At 38.1% G+C, this 26,085-nt stretch overlaps 1 protein-coding gene across 7 annotated transcripts in view; it reads left to right on the top strand.

Moving 5' to 3' along the window:
- The window catches only part of limch1b (LIM and calponin homology domains 1b), a 98,475-nt gene that overhangs the window by 30,148 nt on the left and 42,242 nt on the right, over positions 1–26,085 (top strand). For 6 of the 7 annotated variants that reach the window (XM_058398072.1, XM_058398074.1, XM_058398077.1 and 3 more), the window contains exons 2-4: positions 9,871–9,938; positions 16,554–16,623; positions 24,879–24,976. In XM_058398072.1, coding sequence (XP_058254055.1) covers positions 9,871–9,938; positions 16,554–16,623; positions 24,879–24,976 — 236 coding nt within the window. Of the gene's footprint in view, positions 1–9,870; positions 9,939–16,553; positions 16,624–24,630; positions 24,781–24,878; positions 24,977–26,085 lie in introns of those variants that run through there. The other variant, XM_058398075.1, reaches the window with a different exon arrangement.

The following is a 26,085-nucleotide window of genomic DNA, read 5'->3' as shown; positions in this document are numbered from 1 at the left end:
TCAGCTTTTCAGTAGTCTAAGTGTGGACATTTTCAGATGGCACCCCAATGAATTTGACATGCACTACACAAATCCATGGCAGCTCCACTGCATGCTATTTTTGCTGATATTTGCTGAATCACACCTAGGCCTTCACTGGTGTCCTTCCTGAATTAATCCACCTCTATAGCATCATTATGACGCCACGGCAATAAATACTAATCAACCGTTAAATAGCAAAGTAAAAAAGAAATTAGTCTACAGTATTTCACACCTCACAAGGAATAGTCAATTTTATTACAGTTACTTTTCTCAATAAAGACATTCCTGATGACGTATGCAGCAACTGCAATCTCCGGAGGACGCAACATCTGAAATGAGACGCAGAGAATATAGAAACACTGTATAACAATGCATTGTGTCACAGGCTCTTGTAGTGAACATGAATAAAATTACATTACATATAGCAAAAAAACAAATGAACACAATTCAGTCTCACAAGTTTCCTTTCACTGCAGCCCAGCCCACCCCAGGGATCTGGAAGGCAAACTGAAAACCCAGAACAAAAAGAAAACCCAAAAGCATAAATGGTTCTTGAAAAAGCTTACCAACTATTTTGAAGAATCAAAAGGATTTTCTTGAAAAGTCCGACTTGAAAATGCATCCGTGACCAAATCGATTTCTTCTCCTCTGTCAGCCATGGTGAGTTGTGAGCTAACTCTAAATCTGATTGGTTAATAGAACAGTTTCATCGCCACTTATTTTAAGCTACAGGCGCCTGCACTATTGATTCTGAAGGCCTTACGCCCGGGCAACACATCATGTCAGCCCCTGGCTGAAATATGATTGGATAAATACTCTTATCATAAATCTCCTAATATACTTTATATAATACTTTATATAAAGTAAATACTTTAATATTTTAGCTTTTTTTTAAATGCAGTTATTAATTATATGTAATTTTTAAGAATCCCTTCACCTTAGGGAGTCACGGTCTTACAATGCACTGAATAAGACCTGCTTCCCTCTCCACATCATGGGTTAAAGCAAGAAAAGGATATACAGGAATCCGGGAACTCTTTTTACCTTCAAAGCAGACTTATCTTCCTTGCTTTTAGTGATGTTTAAAAACAGAAAATAGATCAGAAGCTTTCTTGATAACTCCAGGCATGCTCTCATCAGCCTCCAACTCATGCTCTGGCCTCTTTTAAACTGCATGTTCCATACAATAAGTCCCCCAATATCAGATATTCAGTTACGGTGGAACAGAACCTGGTCTAGAAGGTATAATGGTATAATGGTAGTTAGAACCTTTACGGTAAAGCCCTCTGAACAGTTTTTTCTGTGGTCTGAGAAAGGAACGAGTAGAAGAAATTAGTGGCTCCAGAAGGATCACTGCATGTTCAGCACCGGATGAAGTAGCTGCTGATTTAATGTTACAATATATTCTTTTATGGTTAATTCCCATTGTTACATTTAATCTCACTGCTTTGCCAAGTATTGGCCTGGAGCCACTCATAGAAAAGAATGGGCTCAGCTCCACCATCACTTATTCCCAATGATCACATCACAGTGGAAGTGTGTGAGTGTGTCAGCTGAGGAGCGTGGGAAAAAAATCTCACTTTTACACCAAGACATGTACAGGCCTAAAGTGCTTTGTCTTTACTAAGCATAATGATTAGATTCAGTTTGTATGTTCAGTGTTATGTTACACATATGAATGGAGAAGTGCTCTTTTATGTTCCAATTGTTATGTCAGGGATTTTGCTTAACAAGGGGCAGTTATTAGCCTGTTTCACTGTCATGTGAACTGAAATGGTTAAATCCATATCACAATAATTCTAATGAAGTCGTCTTATAAACTAATGTCAACTTGACTTTAGTGACAATTTCAATAAACAATATGTTCTGTGAGTGTCAATAAACAGCCAAAACATTTCTGGAGGCTTTTACATAGTTGGATTATGTTAGAAATTAATAATTCAAGTGTTGTATTCCTCGTATCACAGCAAATTGCCAAGAATCCAACAGTGCTGTGTTAGAATGTAGTGCATAATGGGCTATACTGGTGATGATGGTTCTGTTCTGACTCTTAGCTAATGGCCGAATGTGCTCCATGGATATAGATCCAGACTCTTAGCACACTGATGGATGTGCTACCTCTCTTCACTCATATTTAGCTGGCCTTATAAAGAACCAGTAAGCATGGTTATAAGGCCATATGAAAAAGGTAATCATAGTTAATCGTTGTGTAGAAGTAGTTGAGATCCTCTTGTGGCCAGCAGAAACTGCTGTGCACTTCTGAACTCAGCAACCTTTTTGTGTATAACGCACTTTCCTTATTTAATCTTGTACAGCCTTGTCTCAGAATCCTGCAGTACAGCGTTTTTGGTTTTAGACATTTGTTGTGCTCAGAGGTAAGGCTTTGGAGATTAGCAGTGGGCAGGAGCTGTTTTCATTGGCCAAGGCCCAAGCTTCTAAGCTCATTTTCAGTAAGAGCAGCAATCTGCTCTCTGACACGCAAGCCTCTTAATCATCCATACTACCACTGCTGGACTCTGACACTATCGCTGTAGAATACACCGTCCCCAAGGCATGTTCAACATGGTCTCTGTTTCTTGCTAGTGCTGTGTTCATGCTAATGTTTGGTGTGTTATACCTAAATCATAATCTCATTATTTGGTCAGTTAGGACATCGTACAAGGCAATTGCTTGAACAAAAAAAAAAAGGGTAACAACTATGTATGTGCATTTATGTAGAGAATATACAGATCGAACAGTATTACTGGGTGAGTCTGTGCCCACTGTAGCCTCAGGTTCCTGTTCTTATCTGACAGGATCGAGTGGAACCTGATGTAGGCTCCTGCTGCTGTAGACTATCCACCTTAAGGTTTGATGTATTATGAAATGCTTTACTGGTCACAGTGGATGTAAAGAGTGCTTATTTAGTGCTTATCTCTCATCAGAGTTTACAGAGTTCCTAGCTGCAAACTAAGACTCTGACACTGTTTTTTTGGAATATTATATATAAACTTTAGAGCCTGTTATGCATAAAAATCCCAGCAGATTGACCGTTACTGAAACACTTAAACCAACCCATCTGTCCAGCACAAACAGCCATGCCCTAAACAAAGTCACTGAGATTACATTTTTTCACCCATTCTGATATTTGATGTAAACATAAACTAATACTGTTGAACTAAATTTGCATGATTTTTTGCATTATGCTGCTGTCACATGATTGGCTGCATGAAGGACTGCAGATGTACTGGTGTTTCTAATAAAGTGGCAAATGAGTGTACGTTACATTATTACAACACGTAATATATGTACAGTTTTCTTTTACCCACATTGGCCAGTGCTGATTCATTCAGCCTTAATTTATCAGAGTAACGCCAAAACAACCGGAGCCCAAACTAAACCAGACTTCCTTTTCCTTCTGGCCAGGACCTGGCATATATAACATCTAAGATTAATTGCATTTTTATAAAACTGGATCTGTTTTGCACATTCCAAGATTGTTTGAAAACTGTATCAGACCTAGCTTTCAGGTCCTTCACAGACTAACAATACGGCTGCTCTCTCACAAGAAAACATCCGCTGTGCTCTCGTCTGCTTTGTAGTGTTCCTGCTAATGTGCTCAATCGGAGCCCTACTCAAATAACATAACAAAGATGAGGAAGCGGTAAACTCGGACACGGAGGCATGAGAATGGCCTCTGTTATGTCATTAAAATATCCTCCTGGCAAGCTTGTGCAGAAAAAAGGAAACATCTTTCAATTGTTTGTGGCAACAGCAATCGCATCAGACATGCACGGGGGCTGTGTTCCAGCTCGGACAACAAAGGCGACAAATTCCAGCGTCTGAAAGAGCAACCTGGGGTGACCTGAGTTGTTTGGCTGAACAGAGATGTAGCACATGAGCCATAAGCTACTGTGAATGTTTTAGGATTTTTTCTGAGTTGCTGGAATGCGAGGGTGGGCCTTTTGGCCTGTGTCCTACTTTACTAATAGCTACTTACTTTATTCAGATGTTGACAGTACTTCATTAAGAGAAGAATTTTAAGATTTGAGATAAGTGTCCACTTTCTTGGACAGTTCAGTTATGCTGCTTTGCCCACTGATTTTAGACAAATATAGCTGTAGATACTCCCTGTCGTTGCCCACTGTGGGTGTATCTGTCACTCATTTCGACTCCGTTTTAAAATACTCAAGATTAGAAGAAGAGATTTTCTTGCCTACTCGGACATTACTGGTTTTTGTGTTTGCAGATGTAGCTTCATTTTGTTTTTTGATTGTTCAGGGTAATATGGAGTAAATGGAACAGAACACACAAAATCATATTTCACAAAAAATGAAACAAATACTAATTAAGGCTTATAGTGGATTTTTTTTGTCTTAGTCAAATGTAAGTAATGATAATGTAAACTTATATTTACTTTTAGAGCAGAATAAATTTTTGTAATCATTTCATGTTTTAGAATTTTTTTTTATTAATTCTAAAATCCAAAATTAATTTTAAATCACCCATATATATGGTAATATTTTGCACTTTTAAATGGTTTTACTTTTTAAAAATATCTCCTATTCAGTTATTAATTTGTTTGTTTGCTTGTTTAATTTTGTGTGTCTGTTTATCTACCCATGTACTCTTTTATTATTTATAACCTGCTCCTGTCATGAATATGCCACTTTATGATGATATGGTATTAAAAATTAATCACCTTTCTTATTACTGCCTCAAAACCAGCATTACTGGATAGGCTCTGCCTCCACTGCCAGGAAAAAACGATTGCTGAAAATGAGTGAGTGAGACACTCGTTAAACACATAGGTTCTTTTCAAAATCAAATGAAAACTAGTATTTTTAGTTTAGAAGCTATGAGAAAGGAGTTTAAGTAAAGCCTTCTGGGTGAAGCTCTTCATGAGAAGATTCCTCAACTTGAGAAGATGTCAAGCGCATAGAAAACAACAAGAAAGAAAGTGTTAAAAATGTCAACTGTAAAACAGTTTTGATATGTTTAACACTCTTCTTGGTCACTGGTCTTGCTTATATACCGACCAGGCACAACATTTTGACCACCTGCCTAATATTGTGTTGCTCCCCATTGTTCTGTCAAAACAGCCCTGACCCTTCATGCTTTGTGTATTCTGACACCTTTCTATCAGAACCAACATTAACTTTTTTTACTGTTGGAGCAACAGTAGCTCGTCTGTTGGATCGGATCACACGTATCAGCCTTTGCTCCGCACGTGCATCAGTGAGCCTTGGCAACCCATGACCCTGTCGCCGGTTCACCACTGTTCCTTCCTTGGACCACTTTTGTTAGATACTGACCACTGCAGACTGGAAACACCCCACAAGAGCTGCAGTTTTAGAGATGCTCTGATCCAGTCGTCTAGCCATCACAATTTGGCCCCTGTCAGTCTTATACACTTCACCAGTCAGTGCGCATAATGTTATGGCTGATCGGTGTAATTCCAGATGTGTTATTTCATAGTGTGAATGACTTCAAAATAGTAAGGTGCTGGACCAAGCCATATAAACAACAGACTTTTTCAGCAGGGGTTTCACTCACTGAAGACCAACACAGACAGAATGAGGGGGAGCTTCTTCCTGCAGGCCATTATGACCCTCAGCCAGGACAATAAATAGCACTAGAGCTTGGATTTTTATGGACTTTTTCTACACAGCACTGGATTTTTGTACAGAATATATTGCACAAATTGCCCTTTATTCACAATAGATACCAATTCATATTTATATATTTTATTTGTTCTCTATATATATTTTTTTCTATTTGGTTGTACAGATAATTAAATTTCTTTTTGGAATTGAATTTTATTCTATTCTATTGTATTCTCAGATATTTAGCCACAGGAGACACAAATGCAGTATATAGCACTGCAGGATTAGAGAGTGTGTGTTTGTGTGTGTGTGTGAGCATGTGCGTGAGTTAGTGTGTGATGGAGACGGTATGACTCGGCTGTTTTTACACCTGAGCTCATGTAACTACAGCCTCCAATCTCTCTCTCTCTCTCTCTCTCTCTCTCACACACACACACACACACACACACACACACACACACACACACACACACACACACACACACACACAGTCTTTCTCGGTCTCTCAGCATATCATCACATCTGATCTCTGGATCTAAACCGTCTTGAGTATTTATTCAGATTTTAGTTCAGATTCAGATTTCAGATAGACGTATGCTGCACCTTCATCATGAAACACTACAAAAGGACCTCAGGCTAATTGAACTGGATTCACTCGGATCGGATAAATGCTGTAGTACATAATTGCTGTTTCTCCAATAGCGTTATGTTGCTAACTTTATTGTGTCTATTTATTGTTGTCTGTTTGCTTGTTGAAACTTTGTATGCAGCCTTCTTGGCCATGTCTCTCACTCAGACATTACTTGCTTAAGTAAAGTTTAAATAATTTTGATAATCTTAAGAAGAGAATTTATAGATCAGAGTTATATTTGTGTTTGTCCTATAGTCGATCTCGTTTCTGCTCGATTCTGATTGTTTCCTGAAAAATTGTTCATTACTTTGTGTAAACCAGTATTATGGTTTTTAGGTGATTTGGTTTGGATTTTCATGGCTATAATATTTTAGTTGTAAGAATGTTTATCCATCCATCCATCCATCCATCCAACCAACCAACCAACCAACAACATGAAAGTTTTATTTCTTTAACACATGATGTTTTTTAACCATTTATAGTTACATTTAGTGTTGTTGTATGTCCATGTTATTACTTTCTGTGATGGTTGTAGTCATATACAACGCTCATGAATTGAAGAGGGCTTTGGCTGATGATGTCACATAACACGTCTAATCTGCGGAAAATCACTGGCAATTTAGAAAAATTGCAAGCTCTTCCAAATATTGTGGAGTTTGTTTGATTTTATGTTCATTTTTATCTCAAAATTGTGTCTGTGAAGTAAATATGACAGAACATAACTTTCTCATGGCAGAAAACCTACTGACTGCTACAAAGCTCTGACACACCTCTTCTAAAACCGTCTTCTTACAGAAACCTTCAGCATATCCATGATATACAATTAAATATCTAAAACTAACACAGCTAATGAAAAAGCTCTTCATTCATTCATAAGAGTGTGAAATTTCTGAAATGAGAAACTGTGTAACTTGATCACAGTCATCTATAATCATCAAATTCAGCTTAAAAAATAGTGGTTATATAATCATACAGTATTTGCCTTTGCTGTAGTTAAACAGCATGCTAGTAATTTTGCATCACCCCCTTATACACACTTTCTATTTTTCACCCACTAATGCTGAGCAGGAGGCCTCTGGTTCCTCTGGGAACCCAGCTGAGGTTGTCTAGGTTTTTGCGAACATGCAGCAGTCTGTTTCTTTTGTGCGACTTCCAGATGCTTAGGAACAACAGCCAAGAGAATGAAAAACAGCACAAATACACACTGCTGTGTGTCCGGGCCTGTGATTGTTTCAGGATGACGAGCTGTGTGTTATTAATCTCATCATTCAGTGCTGAACTAAACAGTTTTAAATCGTTTTCCCACTTACTGTGCTCTCTAGGGACTTGCAGATGAATTTCGTGTGTGTGTGTGTGGGCATGTGTGCATATGCACATGTGTATGTGAGAGCATCTTATGTAACGATCTGTGAGACGCTCATTGATTCTAAGATTTGGAGAGCATTCACGTTTTCCAAGATTAAGATCTTCATGGCTTTCCATGGAAAAAGGTAAATGGATATATTTACAGAAATCTTTAGGGTCAATAGTAGCTCAACGTTTTGAGACTTTGTGCTCATCCAAGGGAGGTTGTAAGTACAAACCCCAGGACTGCCAGAATGCCTATGTTCACTTTTTAAACATGAACTTCAGAGAAAGAAAAACACTGACTGTTACATTAGCAGCTGAACGGCTGGCTTGTCCCCCAGTGTAAGCCCACTTGTGCTTTAATGACCCATTTAATTGTCACACTAACTCCATTGTGAAATCCTGTATAACCCTCTCACCACCAGTTGTGCTGACAAGAGACTTTATCTGAAAGGAAAAGCCCTTTGTTATTAGCCCCTATGGTGTCATACGACAGAGATTTACTCAAGAGTATTCCAGCTTAGATCAAGCTTGTCAGCTTTGTGTTGACAGAGATAGTGGTGACACTCCCTAATCTCTGAAGTATCTGTGTGAAACCAGTGCGGGAGAAGTCATATCTTATTTCTCTTTTTAGTTCTTGGCTCTGCATTTAAAATTTCTTTGTTGTTATGCCAGTGTATAAATATTTCCAGAGTTGAATAGCACAATTCTGGTACACACACACACACACACACACACAGAAGTACCAACCCACAATTCAAACGACCAAATCCTTACCCATTTACTGTACTGTACAGTTGCTTGGATGTTTTGTTTCTATTATTATGTCTGACGCAAATTTGGAGAGTATCTGGTTTGTAGAGTGAGACACTGTCCAACTATGTTTGAGGTTCCAAATTTGGGTTGCCAGATTTCAGCCTTTGCAAAACTGTCAGGTTGGGAACAGTTGAAAAGAGAGTTGGGGAATTGGAGAGTGTTTAGCATTCCTGCTATATGTCACCTGTATTCATTGTTCACCATGAGTTAAGTCATGTATTTTATTGTCCACTTGGAGGCAGTAGATGATGAGAGCGCATTAAGTCATGCTACTACATAATAAAGATGAAAACAAGCCAAGATAAATGACAGCTACTATGTCATATACCAATCAGATTTCTCCTCTGTAAACTAGTCAGTGGATAAGATGCGTATTTAAGTGCGTTTTGATCACTTACCTGTTTATCACAAACTCTACTGTAACATAGCCTCACGATGTGCTTCAAAAAGACTGTGTCTCAATCCTGTACCAACTGGTATGTTTACAACACTAATAACACTATTGATAGTGTAATTTGACATGATATTTACTTTGTCCTTTGAGGCAATGAACTTTGAATTGGCTCACTTGATTGATTGTAAAATGTCCAGACCCTGAGGCTCCAATCATTGACGCCTTGCTACACAGTGAGGATTAGATTTGGTGCAACTTGCATTTCTACCATTTGTTCTGCTCATTAAAACAAAGATTTTAACAAGATCTAGACCTCTGTGCTCTTCTGCATGCATGAGCTCACAGTTAGCCACAATTGGCCAGTGTTACTGTGATTGACAGGAGAGAGAGTGAAAGAGTATAACATCCCTCCCACCCACAGAGCACGGCCAATTTTGCTTCCTTGGCACCTGACCACAGATTCCTGTGGCATTGTCGGGACTTGCAATCTCCTGATGATGGGGTACACTATTCACTGTTATGTTGATCTTTTTGTGGACTGGTGAACAGTCAGGTCTTTAGACATACTTTTCAGCCATTTCCAGATTCATGCATATCTACATTTCTAAGGAAATTGCATGAACAGCTCTTTCTTGAGAAGAAAAGATACTATCAGTTTGTGTGCATGTTTTTTTTTCAGTGCAGGCCAGGGCATCTCTCCAACTTGCACCTCTTAATCTCATCTCAATTACTGGAATCCTAAACCTACCCTATCCATGAATGTTCAGTGGTGTATTTAGTGGTGTATTGACAAGAACAGTACAATTGTTTGTTTGTTCATCCTTATTTTCAAGAGATTGTGTTGAATTGTAACTTCATGTGTAGTTAACTTGTGAATCCCATCAGGCATTGGAATAGAGTTCAGCTATAATGTAGCCATAGAAATTAGCGAGTAGTAGGGGCCCAATTCAGAGCATGTGCATTAAATAAATAAAAAAAAATACATTGGAAATATAGTTTCTGCATGGGAATATGTAGATACATTTAGGTCATTTAAGGAACTCCCTGATGTGTATTCTTGTGTGTTTGTGTGTTAGGCAGTCACTGGCAGAAGTTTCGGGGAGGACTTCAGAGGCAGCCTGGACAACGGAATCCTGTTGTGCGAGTGAGTACACTTCTGTTCACAAGCACACTCTTGTTTGCACACTATCTATCAACTACAGGACTGTCCACTGAACAACTGTTAAACATGTGAGTAAGAGGATTTGGCACAACTTGAATGTGTTTTATGAAGTTAAACTGTAATGAATGCTCAAGAAAGGATTCATTAACAATGCGTCAAACATGAGAACGCAAATGCTTGAAAGTTAAACATTAGCATCGGTAGCAGTCACTGAAGTGGCTTATTTTAACCATAACAAGAAGGTGATGAGAGAGACGGATTGGGTGAGAGGGAAAATTCCTGGCAGTGAATTCTCCCCATCTGTATTTCATTTTCTTGTCCTGTATAATTTACTGATGCTTAGTGTGACATCACTAACAATAACTGTCTACATATTTTTAGCAGAGAGCACCTGTGTGTCTAAACCTGCATGCACTGTATGGTATGTGTGTACTTTATATATATACACACAGTCTCCAAGAAGCAATAGGACACTTTTCTGCACGTTTAGGCAGAAAAATGGCAGCAGTGTATACGAGCAGAACCAATTCTTTAAACATAAAATGAAACGCATTTAGGAAACTTTTACCTGTCTATACATCAGAGTAGTCTTTCAAATTAGTAGATTACAGTGTGCTAATTTTGATTGTGTAAAACCAGGTACACTGTATGACACTGCTGACACAAACAAAAAGAATACACATTGTAAAAAATGATTTGGTCTTAAGTTGAGATTGTGTGATCTTAGGAATGCATATTTGCTTGTGGTCATTAAATCAGTAAGAAAAGCTCTGGCAGAATTTTTTTTTTTTTTTAATTCTAAATAGTAAGAGGGTGGCATGCTGGCAACATTTTTGAGTATGGGGATTTGATACCCAACTCCACCCTTTGTGCATGCAGTATGAATCTTCTTCTCATGCTTCAGGAGTTTCCTTCGGATACTTTGGTTTCCTCCTAGAGTCCAAAAGGCATTCCTTGAAGGCTGATTGGCATCTCTGAATTGTCTGTCATGTGTGAATGGGTGTTTGTGTGTGATTGTGCACTGTGATGGGTTGGCACTCCATCCAGGTTGTCCCCCATGTTGTGCCTCGAGTCCCTGGGCTAGACTCCAGGTTCCCTTAGACCATGTATAGGATAAAGGATAAGCAAAAATACAAAAGATTGAGAATGTGTATCTAATGAAACATAAAATGTTGTTTAAGCATGTATGTAATGTAATGTGATTTGCTCACATTAAATAATACATTATCAGCCTACTCACCCCTCATACTTAGTGAGTTGCGAAGTTATACCTCATTCTAATGCACACAGAACATATCCTCATTATCTTCATCTGACTTTCAAGAATGGACATTTCCATTCCTTTGTCCTCTCATACTCCAGACTCTTCTATACTCCTTTATAGCGAAAGCTTGTTCCTGTTCACACGACCCTTTTTTTTTTTTTTGCAAAAAGCCCAGTTCATGCCGTTTGAGAACGTAATCGAAACTTTTCTTTAATCACAGGACTATCATTAGATTATCTTCTCTGTGTAATCAGACCTGGAAAACATCAAAATGAATTATTATAAACGTTTTTTTTTAATGTTTATAAAAAAATTATGATAGACATTTATGATGCAGAAGTACACTATATTGCCAAAAGTATTCGCTCACCCATCCAAATAATCAGAATCAGGTGTTCCAATCACTTCCATGGCCACAGGTGTATAAAATCAAGCACCTAGGCATGCAGACTGTTTTTACAAACATTTGTGAAAGAATGGGTCGCTCTCAGGAGCTCAGTGAATTCCAGCGTGGAACTGTGATAGGATGCCACCTGTGCAACAAATCCAGTCGTGAAATTTCCTCGCTCCTAAATAGTCCACAGTCAACTGTCAGCTGTATTATAAGAACGTGGAAGTGTTTGGGAACGACAGCAACTCAGCCACGAAGTGGTAGGCCACGTAAACTGACGGAGCGGGGTCAGCGGATGCTGAGGCGCATAGTGTGAAGAGGTCGCCAACTTTCTGCAGTCAATCGCTACAGACCTCCAAACTTCATGTGGCCTTCAGATTAGCTCAAGAACAGTGCGCAGAGAGCTTCATGGAATGGGTTTCCATGGCCGAGCAGCTGCATCCAAACCATACATCACCAAGTGCAATGCAAAGCGTCGGATGCAGTGGTGTAAAGCACGCCGCCACTGGACTCTAGAGCAGTGGAGACACGTTCTCTGGAGTGACGAATCGCGCTTCTCCATCTGGCAATCTGATGGACGAGTCTGGGTTTGGCGGTTGCCAGGAGAACGGTACTTGTCTGACTGCATTGTGCCAAGTGTAAAGTTTGGTGGAGGGGGGATTATGGTGTGGGGTTGTTTTTCAGGAGCTGGGCTTGGCCCCTTAGTTCCAGTGAAAGGAACTCTGAATGCTTCAGCATACCAAGACATTTTGGACAATTCCATGCTCCCAACTTTGTGGGAACAGTTTGGCGCTGGCCCCTTCCTCTTCCAACATGACTGTGCACCAGTGCACAAAGCAAGGTCCATAAAGACATGGATGACAGAGTCTGGTGTGGAGGAACTTGACTGGCCTGCACAGAGTCCTGACCTCAACCCGATAGAACACCTTTGGGATGAATTAGAGCGGAGACTGAGAGCCAGGCCTTCTCGTCCAACATCAGTGTGTGACCTCACAAATGTGCTTCTGGAAGAATGGTCAAAAATTCCCATAAACACACTCCTAAACCTTGTGGACAGCCTTCCCAGAAGAGTTGAAGCTGTTATAGCTGCAAAGGGTGGACCGACGTCATATTGAACCCTATGGATTAGGAATGGGATGTCACTTAAGTTCATATGCGAGTCAAGGCAGGTGAGCGAATACTTTTGGCAATATAGTGTATCATTCATTTTGTGTTGAAGAAAGCACAATTTTCTCTAGCTCCAGTAGTTTGTAGTGCTGTACAAAGGCAGAGTGTAGTATCTCCACAAATGTGTATTATTGTGTGTTTTCATCATTTTGTAAGGTAAATGCAATTACAAAGGAAATTTTTAGTGCATGTTTTAAGACATGATGTTTTGGACAGAAGTTACTGTGAAAGAGCCATAGTGCAAAGGCCAGTCTTTTCTTGGTTTTAATCATCATACATCAAACACCATTTACATGCTATTAAAAAAATAAATGGGGGGTGGGGGGTCTGTGTTGATAGTACTTTATTAGCTGTATGATAAACAAGCACAGAAGAAATTACCTTTTTTAGTTGTTTAAAAGTGAATCCATTCACTCAGTACTGTTAACACAATCCAGGGCATTATCTATGACTTTCTTAGGACTTCTACTCTTTTTTCTGAAGGTACTCATCAAATTCCTTGGAAATAAGTTTACTTTTTTAAGTTTGAACAGCTGTGAATAAGGAACAAAGTTTTTGCAGTACGTTGAATATGGATTTATAATGAACGGTATTCAAAAATAAATTTTTTTGATTTATCTGACCTGACATGTCTAAAATAGCTAAGCTGGACTCAGGCTGTGCGATACTGTATGTACTCCAGGGCTGGCAAAAACTATGAAATAACAACTGGAGACTTTTCTTGTGCACGACGTCATGCCAAAAAATGTGTTCGGAGTATTTAAGAAAGTGTGAGCGCATGTTTAAAAACTAAACCAAACAAAATACCTTTCAAAGAATGAAACAGAGACTCACATAGAAAGAGGAACTTTCTAACAAAATCAGGGTGGTGTCTCTTCCCACAGAAAGGAGTGACCAATGTGCTTTTATATAAATTCATTTTATATATTTTTAGGTCACTTTTAACATTTATTAACTGCCTATACATTTCAGTTTTGTTTCATGTTTTTTTTTTTTTGCTCTTTGTTTCTTTCTAACTGAGGTTTGTGTTCATAAATTTGCTTTATACACATGCAACTATTAGAGGATGAAATAATCGTTTGGTTGAGTAACCTGTGCAACCATAAAGTTAAAACTTGGAGAAAATCAACTTATGATATCAATTTAATAAACACAAAATATTTTACATAGAAAAAAATATTTTCAATTTCTATTAAACACTTTTGTGTTTCGGCTCTTTAGCTACTCTTGTATCCCAAGAAACTTTCTGCGTAGAGGCTTAAAGACATACAGTTCAGAAACTATGCAACTGTATCTAATTTTTCTCATGATGAGATTAAGTTGTGTTATTCTTTTGGCAGATCATTTTTTATTCTTTTAGAAATAAACACTTCTGCCAACAGAATGAGACAGTTAGTACAAAAAAGCTACCATTAGGCTTAAGTGTTTTAACAATCATTTGTTTAAAATAAGTCAGTTGAATATGCCTATATTTGCCTATATTTGTACTTGCTAAATTTTTTAAACATTTTATTTAAAAATAGAATTAATATTTTTTTTATTTTTCATGCACAAGAAACAAATTGAAATTGCCTCTGAGTGCTGCTTCTGGATTAAAGAGCTGTTTTGAGGGAAGCACAACCTTTTTGTAGCTAGACATTCCTATACATCTTAAAGAAAGGTGAATTCCCTGAATTTCCTCAGGTTGGGTATATTCCTAAACAAAATTTGGATTCTTTAGATCATTTTTTTTGAAGCCTTAAAGATTTCTCTTCCTGAAATTTCCACTGACTGAACACAGGTCTGAGCTGACTTTGGTTCTTGGACCCCTATATACAGTATATAATAACTTTGTTAATGTAGGTTATGGTTTTTTCTGCCACTTTATAACAAAATAATAAAAAAAAAAATGGATAGACCACTGGCTGATTCCTAGATCACATTTTGAGGAGCACTGCTGTAGATACTGTTAACATATATTTCTCCAACTTGTCAGATTCTCATTGAGTGATTTTTGCTGTTTTGTCACCACACAAACGGAGGACATACAGTACATAAAGCTTCCCAGCCAGGTCATGGTGGATCCACAGTCTGTCTCGGGAACACTGGGAGCGAGGCAGGAATACACCCTGGATCAGAAACCAGTCCATTCAGATACAAATTCACACATTACGTCTACTCACATGTTTTTGGGAAACCAAAGAACCCACATGAAGTGTATTTAGCACCATGTTGCACTGTGTTGCCCCAAACCCTAGTTTAATCAGAATTAGCCTTTGAAGAGGACTTAACTATTTTAAAATGACATTTTAAAATATGAAGAGAATTAAACCATTTAAACTAGCAGCCATTGCCACAAATATTACTATGCAACTGTGTGTGTGTGTGTGTGTGTGCATGAACGAATTACATGTTGAATTTGTTAAATCAGTGAGAGCATAACACTCACATAAAACATTTTCCAGAATCAAAAACGTGTGTGTGTTTGTGTGAGGTGAATGAGTGAGTGAGTGAATTATAGATAGATAGATAGATAGATAGATAGATAGATAGATAGATAGAGAGATAGATAGATAGAGAGATAGATAGATAGAGAGAGAGACTATGTTCATGTTTGTGTAGGAATTGTCTTCATTTCTGGAATTCTCTTATTTAGGCCATATCGATTAGATGAGACAACACACACACACACACACACACACACACACACACACACACACAGGTTTGCTGTGTACCCATCATTCCATCTTAAATTAACAGATGAAGAGATTTTGTAGTGCTACAGATCTGAAGGCATTTTATCATTCATAACACATTGTGATAATGATCTGCACTTTTTAGTGTTAGTGTGTGTGAAGTTCAGTCTTTAAAGCAGAATTAAACACACCTCATTCCATCTACAGAGGAAACATACTGGTCATTACTGTGTCGTCGTTCCATATCACAAACCATGCATGCACACACACACACACACACACACACACACACACATGATTATGAGGCCATTTATCAGACAGTATTCAGAAGAGTGATTCTGACAGCTGCAGTTCGGTTTACTGCTGTAATTATTGTGTGTGTGTCTGTGTGTGTGTTGTCTCATCTAATCGATATGGCCTAAATAAGAGAATTCCAGAAATGAAGACACAATTCCTACACAAACATGAACATAGTCTATCTATCTATCTATCTATCTATCTATCTATCTATCTATCTATCTATCTATCTATCTATCTATCTATCTATCTATCTATCTATCTATCTATCTATCTATCTCTAATTCACTCACTCACTCATTCACCTCACACAAACACACACACATGTTTTTGATTCTGGAAAATGTGCACAGTAGAATTTCGTGGTTACAGGAAGATATGTGACTTTGCTTGTTCTTTGCCTCCTCACGTCTGGTCTCGTCTGGACACTAGACAGGTGCATCCCTAAATATTATTCATTCATCACACTCAGACATGCAGACAGACAGATGATAAAAAAAAGGGTGCACGTAAACACAGATGCGCACACACAGGTGCATCCATACATGTTATTCATATATGTATTCAGGCCGTATTGCACAAGTGCGTTCCCATTATCTGCTCAAATATTACATTGTCATTATGTGTGTGCATGAAAGCTGCTGAAGTGTTATGTCTTAAGGCTTTGGGTGCTGTGTTGCCTTTTATGAACAGAGATTGACATTAGCTGTCAAGATGACAAGAGACTTTCTTATTCTCTCTCTCTCTCTCTCTCTCTCTCTCTCTCTCTCTCTCTCTGACTCTCTTCATGCTTGCTTTCCCAGGTTGCTCAGTTCGATTAAGCCAAGCCTTGTGAAGAAGATCAACAGGTTGCCTACTCCTCTAGCTGGGCAAGTGAGTGTTCCTATTTATTTATTTGTTTGTTTGTTTGCTTTCTTGCATATTTCCTGCCCACAAACTGTATATCTGCTTATAAAGAATTATATTATATATATATATATATATATATATATATATATATATATATATATATATATATATATATATATATATATATAATATAATATAATTCTTTATAAGCAGATATAATTTTATATATATATATATATATATATATATATATATATATATATAAATATATATATATATATATATATAATATATTAGAATATATAAATAAATGCTTTTTACTATGCATTCTCATACACAAGATGGCTGCCATGGGGGTCCGGTGGAAAGTCACTGTTAAATACCTTCAGAAATGAATGCTGCATGTCTACATTGTGCAATACCAATGTAAATAGCCAGGGCAGTAGACCACCATGTGATACTGTCTCCACAGTTGACTAAACAAACTTGTGTTGCATCTCAAATCGCATACCGTTATTGAGTACTAACACTAACTGGTTTTCCTATTATGGTTAGTGTTTACATTTGAAAAAACTTTCACATATTCTTCAAATGTACTGAAAGGTCTGTTTTGCAAGTGCGTTTGTAAGCTCTATGTAAGCTCGGAGTTTTCAATTTGAGACACAGCTCAAGACAACGGTCACGACGACAGCTGAATGCGTATTTTATAAGGCTGTGTGAGAAATTGCTAAACATTTTACAGTTTGAATTGGAAAAGTCTCAGGTTGCATACATAACCTGGTTCCCTGAGAAGGAAAGCAGATGGTGCGTCATGGCTTGATGCTATGGAAACACCCCAGCGGAACCTGTGTCTGAAACACGTTTGAACACGTCAGTTTCATTGGCTGAACAGGGGGTCTGGTGACATAGGAGCGCACGTCAGCAAGACCATAGGAGGGCATCTAATCCCCAGATTTTAGTTGTCTGAAGGAAGATATCAGGCATGCCCAACGTGTGGCAGGCGACACAGCGTCTCGTTTCCTTCTCAGGGAACTGGGTTGAATACGTAACCTGAAACGATCCCTTTCGAGGGAACTTCAAAGCTGTGTCATGGCTTGATGCTTTGGGAACGTCAGTACCAACGCTGCCACACAAGGGGAAATGCCTGCCCCGCAGGGTTTTGTGAATTGGCACAGATAGCTGCTGTGCACAGAGAGTCCAGGTATAAACTGTAAAACCTAATGAATGTATGTGGAGAGAACCAGCCTCTGCGTCCCTTGCTATATGACTGGATGATGTTGTACTCCTGGTAGTGTGGGCCCCGATACCTTAAGACAAATCCATCGCATGCTCCTCATAAGAGAGCAGCTACTGGGAGATGGGATTACCCCTGGCCTGAGTGGTGGACATAGGTCTTAGGGGCCCGAACCTTTAGGTACCTTAGGTGCCTTTCCTGCTCTGAATTTTCATGGCTGGTCACTAAGGGCACCTTGGGAATGTAGCCAGGTCAGGGGTGCAGAATTTGCTTTGACCATTCTGAGAGAAAAGTCTAGGCAGGCTACCAAAAGGGCCCGCAGATCTCCTAACCATTTTAGGAAGCTTAAGGCCAATAGAAGTGCCATTTTCAGGGTCAGGAACTTCCTGGGTCAGGTGTCTACCCACATAGGCCCCAATGATGGGTGCGTGGCTAGTGGAAATAGTTGCTACCCGTGTTAATATTGATGTCCCTATGAATCCCTCAAATGTATGTGAAGTGCACATACGAGTATGTGAACAATGTCGCTCGCTTTGCTGCTGCTTCTGCACAGGTCCACAAAGTCAAGTAGAAATAAAACTCTAAAAAACTAGCTATGTCCTAAACCAGAAGTGGTCAGGATTTAGTTTCTTTTTAATATGATCCATTAGGAGAAATAAAAATTCTCTCTTTTCTTAATGTTTTTCCAACTCTACTTCTAAAAACATCTATCTAAAAACAGTTAGAACCTAGCTGTCAGCTCATAGGCTCCAAATTCAGATTTATTTTTAAATACCGCAGATTCTGTTTTGACATTGATAGGTGGTGGGTGTGATATTTTTTTAAAGTCAACTCAAAAAACATATGAGGATTTCTAAAGCATAAAGTTCAGTACATTTGATTAGTATAACAGTCAAATTGGTTCTGACAGCTTGTGCCATTTTTTTATACCAGGCCCTGGCACATTAAACACACACACACACACACACACATACACACACACACTTCTGTCAAAAAAAGGCCTAATTCATAACAAGCATTTCTAAGCATATTTTTAATCTCTATATGTGGAGCACAACTTGTGTAAGTAGTTTGTTAAAGAAATGACAGAGTTTTAGAATAAGCACTTTAATATAAACCTGTGATTTGAACTAAAGCTAATAGTAGAGTCAGAAAATCTTCCAACCAATCAGATTTGAGTGTCCAACAGCACTTTCAAATAAACTGATAAAAAAGTGCTTTTTTAATTAGTAAAGTAACTAATGTAATTGAAGCATCTCTGAATCATTGATAGAATGATTACTTCCTTTCCCTTTGTCTCTCTCTCTCTTTCCCTTTCTCTCTCTCTCTCTCTCTCTCTCTCTCTCTCTCTCTCATTGTGAAATATCCCATATCAAAGGAAAGGAAGAAGTAGAAAGTGAATGAAGCTGGTGCTTGTTCTCATCTCCTGTTTCATTCAACTGTTACAGTCTCATTTTTGTTGTCACATTTTTGTCTTCACATATGTTTTCCATCATTGTGTTTGCTCTTTCCATCCCAAAGGATCTGTTACTTGGTTTTTCTCTCATTTCCCGCTTTCCTGAATTCTCATTCTTCACCCCTACCCCTTTTCTCTTTGGCTGGGGATAAAAGATTATAATGACTGCTTACTAGACTTTTCTCTTGTGCACGGTTTATAATACTATAATACATGGAGTGAAACATAATGCCACTGTGGAACCTTCATAATTCACTAAATGGCCAGCAGACTGCTGCTTGACATTTGGCAATAGAAATTGACACTTGTAGAGTTTAGAAAATGAGATACGATATGGTGTGTTGCTCCACTGGAATAAATCAAAAAGACTTTAATCACAGCATCAAGCCACTACAATATGCATTGTAGGTATACATTGAAGGATGTATGACAGTGTGTGTATATATATATATATATATATATATATATATATATATATATATATATATATATATATATATATATATATATATATATTATATATAAAATATAAAAACGGAAACCAGTGTGTGGTCTGGTGAAACACAATATGGAACGCATACTGTTAGTAATCAGAAAGAAATGCAAGCCCTGACCTTTTTTTCTGAACCTGGAATAACTCAGTAGGTAAACCACATGCTCATAATGGATCTGCAGACCAGCTGTGACTATTATTACAGATTTTACATTTTTATATATTTTATTCAGTGCAACTTCCAAGTGAATCAGAATCAAATCCAAATATAGCCGATCAGGTAAGAGTAAAGAGCTTTATTAAAGTTTTCAATAATAGCAAATCACAATCAAACCACTGGGCTGTTTGTAATCATTGGTATCAGTCCGGTTAGGAATTTTTTTTACATCTGTTAACCTGTTTCTGAGTCCAAATCAGAGTAAATTTTTTGATGTATTGTTTGGTTTGGTTTCACACTGTATGTAACTAAATGAACCGGAAAGCAAGAAGAAAACTTAGAAACCTTTCACACTTTTTAGATCATTTGTTGAATCCAAATTAGACTAAAATTCCTACTTATGATTTGTCATACTATTTTGGTTTCTTTTCTTAACTGCAAAACATTGAAACAAACCAAAAACGTCTTGTTTCATGGTGTGTTGGGTTGAAAAATCCTTCATTCATTGGTGATACAGAGACATTTAAAGAAATCACCCTAGCACAGAGAACACAAAGCCAGGGCTCAAAAAATGACTGCAAGTACTCTGAGAGCTGTAGTTTTGTAACGTACTATACCAACAGAGCACTGCCGTTTTATTGACAACTGTGATATACCATGTGAAAGATCTGACCAGTTCTATAGGCTTCTGTTTACATGCTCTGGTCCTGGAATGTGACTCTCATATGGCCTATGTAGCTTGAACCAAACAAGGTGGTATTAGAGATCAGGAAGTGAAAAGCTTATCTAGTGCAGGTGAAGTTTTCCTCATAGGCAGTAGGGGGCTCTAAAAATGAAAAACGACTACTTTAAGGAAAAAAACAAAACAGAACATTACACATGTTGTAAGCTTAGAAATTTTTGTTAAAATTAATGATTTAATTTCAGGGTGTGTGTGTGTGTGTGTGTGGTCCCTTGCTAGATGTTTAAATAGCTAATGATGAATTTCACCATGTTGGCAGACTTGAGCAGTATTTTCTGGTCTGCTTTTCTCTTGTGATAAAAGCTTAGAGAGTGACAAATCATTTTTATTGCAGAAAGGACAACTGAATAAAAAAAATGGAAGAAATATTGAAATATTTTCCTCACCAGGGAGTCATTTTGACATGTGACCTCTTAGCTATTTTTAATTCAATATCTACTAAAATCCTCCTTTCCCTCCTAAATATTTTTATGCTGCTTCTTAACCGTTCTTCTTTTTTAATCAGTGATTGAAGTAAAACATAAATATTTAACTATTAGATGTGTAAGTATGTGGCATATTCTAATCACTTCAAATCTAAAACAGTGAATGATAGTTATATGTAACACATTAGAGCCAAAGGCAGGGTTTTTGGTTTTATTTATTTATTTATTTATTTTTGTTAAGGCTTCAAGGATGAGCATCAGGTTGCAGCAAACAGATCCAGTCCACATTCATAAGCAGGTATGCTGGTGGCAAGGTGACACACTGGGTAGACTTACCGCCTCACAACTTCAGGACTTGATCTTCAGCTCTGTTGGAGTTAGGCCAATGTCCATGCTGTTTTCTCTGGGTCCTTTAGTTTCTTTAAAGCCAGGAAATGTGAGAATGTTAGTAGTTAGTAACCTTTATTATATAACCAGGAGAAAAACACAGTGAGATAAAATCTCTTTTACAGAAGTGGAAAGAAGAAAGTCACAACAATTAAAGACACAATGACTATTAACATGTAAACATATAAGGGGAAAAATAATGAAAATGGATGCAGAAATTTGAAAATAAAATGCATATTCAGCCAGATGTCTTCTAACATGGATAGACTCAGTTATTTACAAGTGCCATAGATTCAACCAATGAAGGAAGCACAGTGTTTCTTTGAGTTGTTCCAGGTTGATGAGGCATTAAAGTTAAAAGCTTTTTCCTCAGCCCAGACCACTACAGGGAACAATCTAGCTTTCCAGTGCTTTAGCTTTCCACATTTGGTCTTACCACACTCTATAATCTAAAGTGGGCTTTCTAAATTAGAAAAGAATCTTCAGGATGCTGGTTTCTCTATTCGGAGTCCTGACAGTTAACCGAGGTCATGGTGATTAGCAGTGGACAGCCTGGAAATAAGTCAGTGATCTGGAAAGAAGTTTGGGATCTGTCAGCTCTGAGAGTCAGGTGTTGAGGGTGGGGCTGGATGAGCGGTATGGAAACAGGAAACAGGACGTAAATAGGAAACAGGTGCCCTCTGTTCTCTGCAAGGAAGTGCAAATTATTTACAATATTCACTGTTTTGGTTAGCATGTAATCTGTGTATAATTAAGATTATGGCTGGTTTGTTGAGTAAATAATGTCAGAGAGTGCGATATAAAAAATTTATCCTTGAGCCCTGATGAATCCAACTCAGGTTTTCATTTGGAGTGCTTTATTTTCTTTCAGCTTCCTCAGTCCTGTCTAAGTAAGCCCTCACATCAATGGTGCATTTGTCATAGGGTGATTTACCCAGAAATCCCTGCTCTGGTCTGTTCTTGCTTTGAGTGAATGAACACAAGTGAGTGTTAAAAGCATCAGAGGGGAAAGACAGAGGGAGAGGGAGAGGGACCGGGGGTACATGTGCTTTTCATGGCATAGAAGGAGAGTGAAGTGCACTGGCAAGGCCAAGAAGAGGGCGAGGGACAGAAAAACAACCAACAGCTAAGAAAGGACAAGACGGAGAGAGTAAAAGAGAGTGCAAAAGAGAGAGGAAACTGAAAATAGCAGGCTGAATGTTGAAGATTGAGGCCGCAGTAAAAGTGTTTTGAAGGAAGTTTGGTTTGGCTGGGTGGCTTTATCCTCCCTTCTGGTCCAGTCGTCTTATCTTTCCCCGTACACTAATCAGTACTGCTGCCCCTCCTTAGGCCTTTCACAGGCGAGGATAATTACACACACACACACATATTTAATTCCCTCAACTATAATAACACCACATTATCTTATACACTGAGAACAGAGATCTCTAAGATCTGCCTCTCACTTCTGTCTTCTCTGTGGCTGTCGGTGGAAAAAAAAAACATGTTTAAGAACTTAATAGTGGTGGGGTGTTGTTAAAGGATTACCCACAATCCTCTCTCTGAGCTCTATGCAGTAAGAATCACTCATCTGTTAATTAGTGGACAAATTAAGAAGGTTTAGAGATGCTGATGAAATCATTCTAAAAATAACTGCAGTTTCATTAGTGTTGATGGATGGAATGCTTATTAACAGAAAGGAGAAACATTAGCAGGAGGCGGCCCTTTTCTTGTAATAAAACAGATGTCCCCATTTTGAGTAAATAGTCAAAGTTGTTGGAACTTCACTAGATTTTTGTCTGTTTAGATGATTGTTTCTCTACTTTTCTTTACTGTTTCAATTCAATTGCCACTGATGGCTACAATTCACCGTTTGTTAAACAAACACTTCACCTCTGTTTGTTAGACGTATTTAGCATTGAATCCCCAAGACTTTTGATCACTACTGTAAAAATATCCATTCCCTGTGATGTCTGGTCGGAAATGGCACGCACGACTCTGTCTCAAGCCCTGGTTTACTGGGGTCCTAGAACCCGGTGAAAGAACACGAATTTACATGTGCAGTCTGGGAAATTGGTGGCTGTCGCAGGTGATTTACAGCTAATAACTGCTCAAAAATACCTCATATGCAAAGTAAGGGAAGGTGTGGAAAAATAATTGTAGTATCTAATATAAAGTGAACCCACTATTTTTAGAAGTCATGCGATAAAGTCACGATTTTTAACAGTTTTCTCATTGTTATATTTATAATTTTGGAATAACGTAATAAATTATTCATTATTTTTCTTTACAAATGACAGGAAGAGGCTTATGCAAATTTAATTCTTGCCCTTCAGCTGTTTAGTTGAACAACTACATTTGGGATTCAGAAAAAACTGTGCAATATTTGTACCAGTCTATCAGTTAAAACTATAATACGAGAACTAAACTTTGTTATATTGTTTCTTAAGGCTTAAATACGAGATTGTTCCCTCACTTTACTGCAGAGTTTTAATGTGTAGCTGGGAATTAACTTAAACAGAAGATCTTAAATTAGCAGTATTTCAACAAGTAGGGCTGATGATCTAATGCATTTTTATACGTTCAGGTGAGAGTTTTGCCTCAGGCTGATTGGGATTTGGCCTTGAGGTGATCGTGCTGGGTGGAGTTGCTTCTCCTGGGAAACTGTAACTTAACTCTCACTAACGGACAGGAAGAAGGACTGGGTCCAGTCCAGGGGGGGATGGACGTCTCTTTCGCTCTAGCTTGCTCTCACTCTCGCTCACTCTCTCTAACAAACACCCTCCTGTCATTCCAAAACAACAGTGTGATAACAATCATGAGGGAAAGGAAATTGTGCCACCCTTCCACATCTTGGAGAGAAGGAGTAAGGGAGGGAGGGAGAGAGGGAGAGGAGGGGCTTTTCAGAGGAGCTGGGAACCAAAGAGGAGCAAATGGGAGTAGTGGAGGAGATGCAGCTCAGGTTGCACGCTGGAACAAAAGGCACCTGGTGTGTGTCTGTGTATTTATTTGTGTGTGTCTGTGTGTGTGTGTGAGACAGAGAGAGAGAGAGAGAGAGAGAGAGAAGGGTAGCAAACACAAAGAAAGTGAGAAAAAGGCCACATTTACAGCACCTGAGAGGCATGTTAAGTAATAGTCTAGATAGAATTACCTAAAATGAGAGGAGGAGGTGCATGAGCTCAGCATCTAAACAACTGGGAGGAGAGAGAAAGAGCGAGAGTTTGAGAGAGAGAGAGAGAGAGAGAGAGAGAGAGAGAGTACTAGTCACGTTGCTTCACTTCTCATTCTTTACTTCTCATTCTCTGAAAGTGAGAGCCTGTGTTTAAGTGTCTCAGCATTTACTTTGGGATTTGATCTTGTATTTGATCCACACATTGTGTGTGTGTGTGTGTGTGTGTGTGTCTAGGACAACTTGGTGCTCTTTCTGAAAGGCTGTGAGGAGTTGGGATTGAAAGGCTCTCAGCTGTTTGACCCAGGAGATCTACAGGACACACGCAGCACCCGGTAAGGGCCACTTCAGCATCATGTTTGTGCACCTGCTCAGGTGCTTTCTAACCTCTTCATCTTAATTAGCATGAACTTAGGGAAAAGTTTGTTAAAAAATCATATGCACATAATCATTTCCCTTATACTAAATGCTTTGAATCAGCTATTGTATGTTTGTTATCCAAATATACACTTATTTTTTAACAGAATCCAGCATGCTGAGGTTCAGGATTGTTTCTGTGACCTATAAATGTGTAAAAGAATGTTATTGTGTAGCAGAACGTTGCAGTGTTATGAAATATATTGTTATGGATGATGTATAAGGATTAAAACTCAGAGATGTGAGCAGTTACAAGAAAATAATCAACCATGTCCTTGTGCCATGTTAAAGTCTTGTTGTGTTTTTTCTTTTATACCACAAATATTTGTTTTATACCTCTATATATTATATATTATACCTCTATTTAGATTTTCTTTATTTATTAAAGGATACTTTTTATCCTTTATAGTCATGTTGAAACTTGTTAATTCCAAGTTAGTTATCATGTACATTATTCAGTCTCTCAACGATTTAGTGATTTTTGTGATTGGAGAAATTAATTTAAAATCCAGTAAACGTTGCGATATTCAAAGGATTTTGCAATTTTGCAAAATTTCTATCTGCTGATTAGGGACACAGACATGGTGTGTGATGTCGTCACAATGCACATTCAGCCAAAGTCCTCTCATGTACGTCAAAAACAAGTACCACACAAGTATCACAGAGCATCTGAAAGTTTAAAACAAGATTCCTGTGCTTGCAATTTCACCAATTCAGGTGGTTTTCTGGAAATAAACCCCTGAAAGGCTCAAATACAGCACCTATAATCAGTTATTCCCTCTTTTCCCTCTCTCTTAATGTTAATTGTTACCAAGAGATTACAGTGTTCTGTACACTCTCCTATGTATTTTCAGCTTTACATCTGACAGAAAGCTTTGATACCGGGGACTCATTCCAAAATTTTTACATAATCTCCTTACAAACCTCTAGCTCAATGATCATATATTTTTCTTCACCATAATTTTAATCCAATTATTAGTAAACCTTTTTAATAATAATTTTTTTCAGTGAATACATCATTCAAATC

Source organism: Hemibagrus wyckioides, linkage group LG08 (assembly GCF_019097595.1).
Source record: "Hemibagrus wyckioides isolate EC202008001 linkage group LG08, SWU_Hwy_1.0, whole genome shotgun sequence".
Classification (NCBI taxonomy): Eukaryota; Metazoa; Chordata; class Actinopteri; order Siluriformes; family Bagridae; genus Hemibagrus; species Hemibagrus wyckioides.
Note: the sequence above shows the minus strand (reverse complement) of the source record. Positions and strands in the feature narration are given on the sequence as shown.